Source organism: Protobothrops mucrosquamatus, unplaced genomic scaffold (genome assembly GCF_001527695.2).
Source record: "Protobothrops mucrosquamatus isolate PMUCROS unplaced genomic scaffold, P.Mucros_1.0 scaffold1039, whole genome shotgun sequence".
NCBI lineage: Eukaryota > Metazoa > Chordata > Lepidosauria > Squamata > Viperidae > Protobothrops > Protobothrops mucrosquamatus.
The window spans coordinates 192,193-194,259 of NW_015387271.1; the positions used below are offsets into that span (position 1 = coordinate 192,193).

Here is a 2,067-nt window from a genome sequence, read left to right on the forward strand (position 1 = left end):
AAGAAAGAAGAAGAAGAAGCTTAGTCAGTCTGGAAGAAGACACCCATCTATCTATATAGCCTTTTCATTCACTGTCATTTCATGCCCTGTTTTATGACCTGACCTTAACCATGATGTCAGGTGTCATGTTGACACACCATGCAGGAAAGGAACCTAGTCTCGGAAGAGGTCCTTGCAGGAATGCCAATTAAAACATCCTAGACTCCGTTGAGTGTCCAGCCTTTGCTTGAGTAGATCCAACCCAAGGGGAGTCCACACCTTTTCTGGGCAACTGTCTGAACAGTTGAACGAACTAATAAGAAGCAGGATTAAGCCATGATTAAGCAGATGCTTTTCAAATGTGGACCTCGGAGCAAATAAACCGTTCCTTTTCTCCTTTGTAGACTTCTTGGAGATGGTTCAGACCGAGCTCTTTTCATGAGTGAGGCCGGAGAGAATGAACTAGCCTGGGAAAATGCATCCGCCAGTGCTTAATTGACATGTTCCTTCCTGCCTTTTTTTTGTGTGTGTTGTTTGTTTGTTTGTTTCCCTTCTCTCTTTCCCACACGGTCATTCCAGGATTTTGAAAGTTCACAGCCACGACTCTTGAACTTTCTTCAGCCAGAACATTCCTCAGTCAGAATCCAGGGTCCGTTTCTCCCCAAAACCTCCCTTCCTTCTTCTTTTTTTCTTTCCCTGATCAAAAGTTGCCGTTGTTTCCTGCTCGTGCTTCCCTCTCCGAAGGAATCGCCATGAAAGAAATGTTGTGATCATGAGAACGTTGTCCTAGTATAGACCACCAGAACTAGAGATGGATCGTGCCATTTCCTGTATCTTCATGAAAACAGAACCACCAAGTTCAACCCAGGTGGCGTTTCAGTTCCGCAAACAGAAACCTCTGCAGTTAATTTCTGCTCATTTCTGCAGCAGTTTTGGGGGGAAAAAAGGGTCGTTCTCAACTTACAACCATTTGTTTAGTGGTTGTTTGAAGTTACAACAGCTCTGAAAAAAAGTGACTTCTCTTTCACCCTTATGACTGTTGCAGCTTCCTATGGTTACAGTGATCCAAATTCACACGCTTGGCAACTGGCTTGTACTTACGACAGTTGCAACGTCCCGGGATCATGCGCCCCCAAAGTCAATGAGGAAGCCGGATTCACTTAACGACAGGGTTACTAACTTAACAACCGCAGGGATTCGCTGAATAATTTGGGCAAGATAGGCCGTAAAATGAAAAATCTCTTTTTTCTTTTCTTTTCTTGTAGATGGTTCATCCGGCAGCCTTGGTTTCTGTGGCTGGCTCCTGGTTATAATTTCATTTATATTCGTGGCCGCCACCGCCCCTATTTCCATTTGGTTGTGCATAAAGGTAAGAATTTAAAAAAAAAAATATTCATGAGATGATTTTCTCAAACTAGGCTGCGAGTTCCCGTCTCTTCCTATTTCAACCAGTTTTTGTAAATGGAAGGAATGGCAGTGAACTTGGGACTTTGGTGTCATTTGGTTGTTTGCGAACCACAGAGAATTGCTAACTCCCCTTCTCTCTCTCATATATATATATAAATGGTCAACATCAGTGTCTTTTGTCATTCCTTCCTTCCTTATTTGAGTTGATTTGTTTGATTTTAGTTCCCTTTGAGTTAGTGTTGACTTCTCGCAAATGCCTGGACAGGTCCCTGGAATTTGCCCCAGCCTGTTTACTAGGGCTGAGGGAGTCACTGTTCAAAGTCACCCAGGTGACTTTGTGCCTTAGGCAGGACTAGAACTCACCGTCTCCTGGTGATTGGCCGAAAGTCACCCAGTTGGCTTTCATGGCTAAGGCGATACTAGAATTCACCATCTCCTGGTGATTGACCCAATGTCATCCAGCTGGTTTTCATGCCTAAGGCAGGACTAGAACTCACCGTCTCCTGGTGATTGGCCCAATATCATCCAGCTGGTTTTCATGGCTAAGGCAGGACTAGAACTCACCGTCTCCTGGTGATTGGCCCTAAGTCACCCAGCCGGCTTTCGTGCCTAAGTCAGGACTAGAACTCACCGTCTCCTGGTGATTGACCCAATATCATCCAGCTGGTTTTCATGGCTAAG

At 44.8% G+C, this 2,067-nt stretch overlaps 1 protein-coding gene across 1 annotated transcript in view; it reads left to right on the plus strand.

Moving 5' to 3' along the window:
* Window positions 1-1,237: 1,237 nt before the first annotated feature.
* Window positions 1,238-2,067, plus strand: part of LOC107291049 (erythrocyte band 7 integral membrane protein-like) — a gene marked incomplete at its 5' end in the record, with an annotated part of 8,284 nt that continues 7,454 nt past the window's right edge. The window contains one exon of the mRNA XM_015820001.1: window positions 1,238-1,348. Coding sequence (XP_015675487.1) covers window positions 1,238-1,348 — 111 coding nt within the window. The remainder of the gene's footprint in view (window positions 1,349-2,067) is intronic.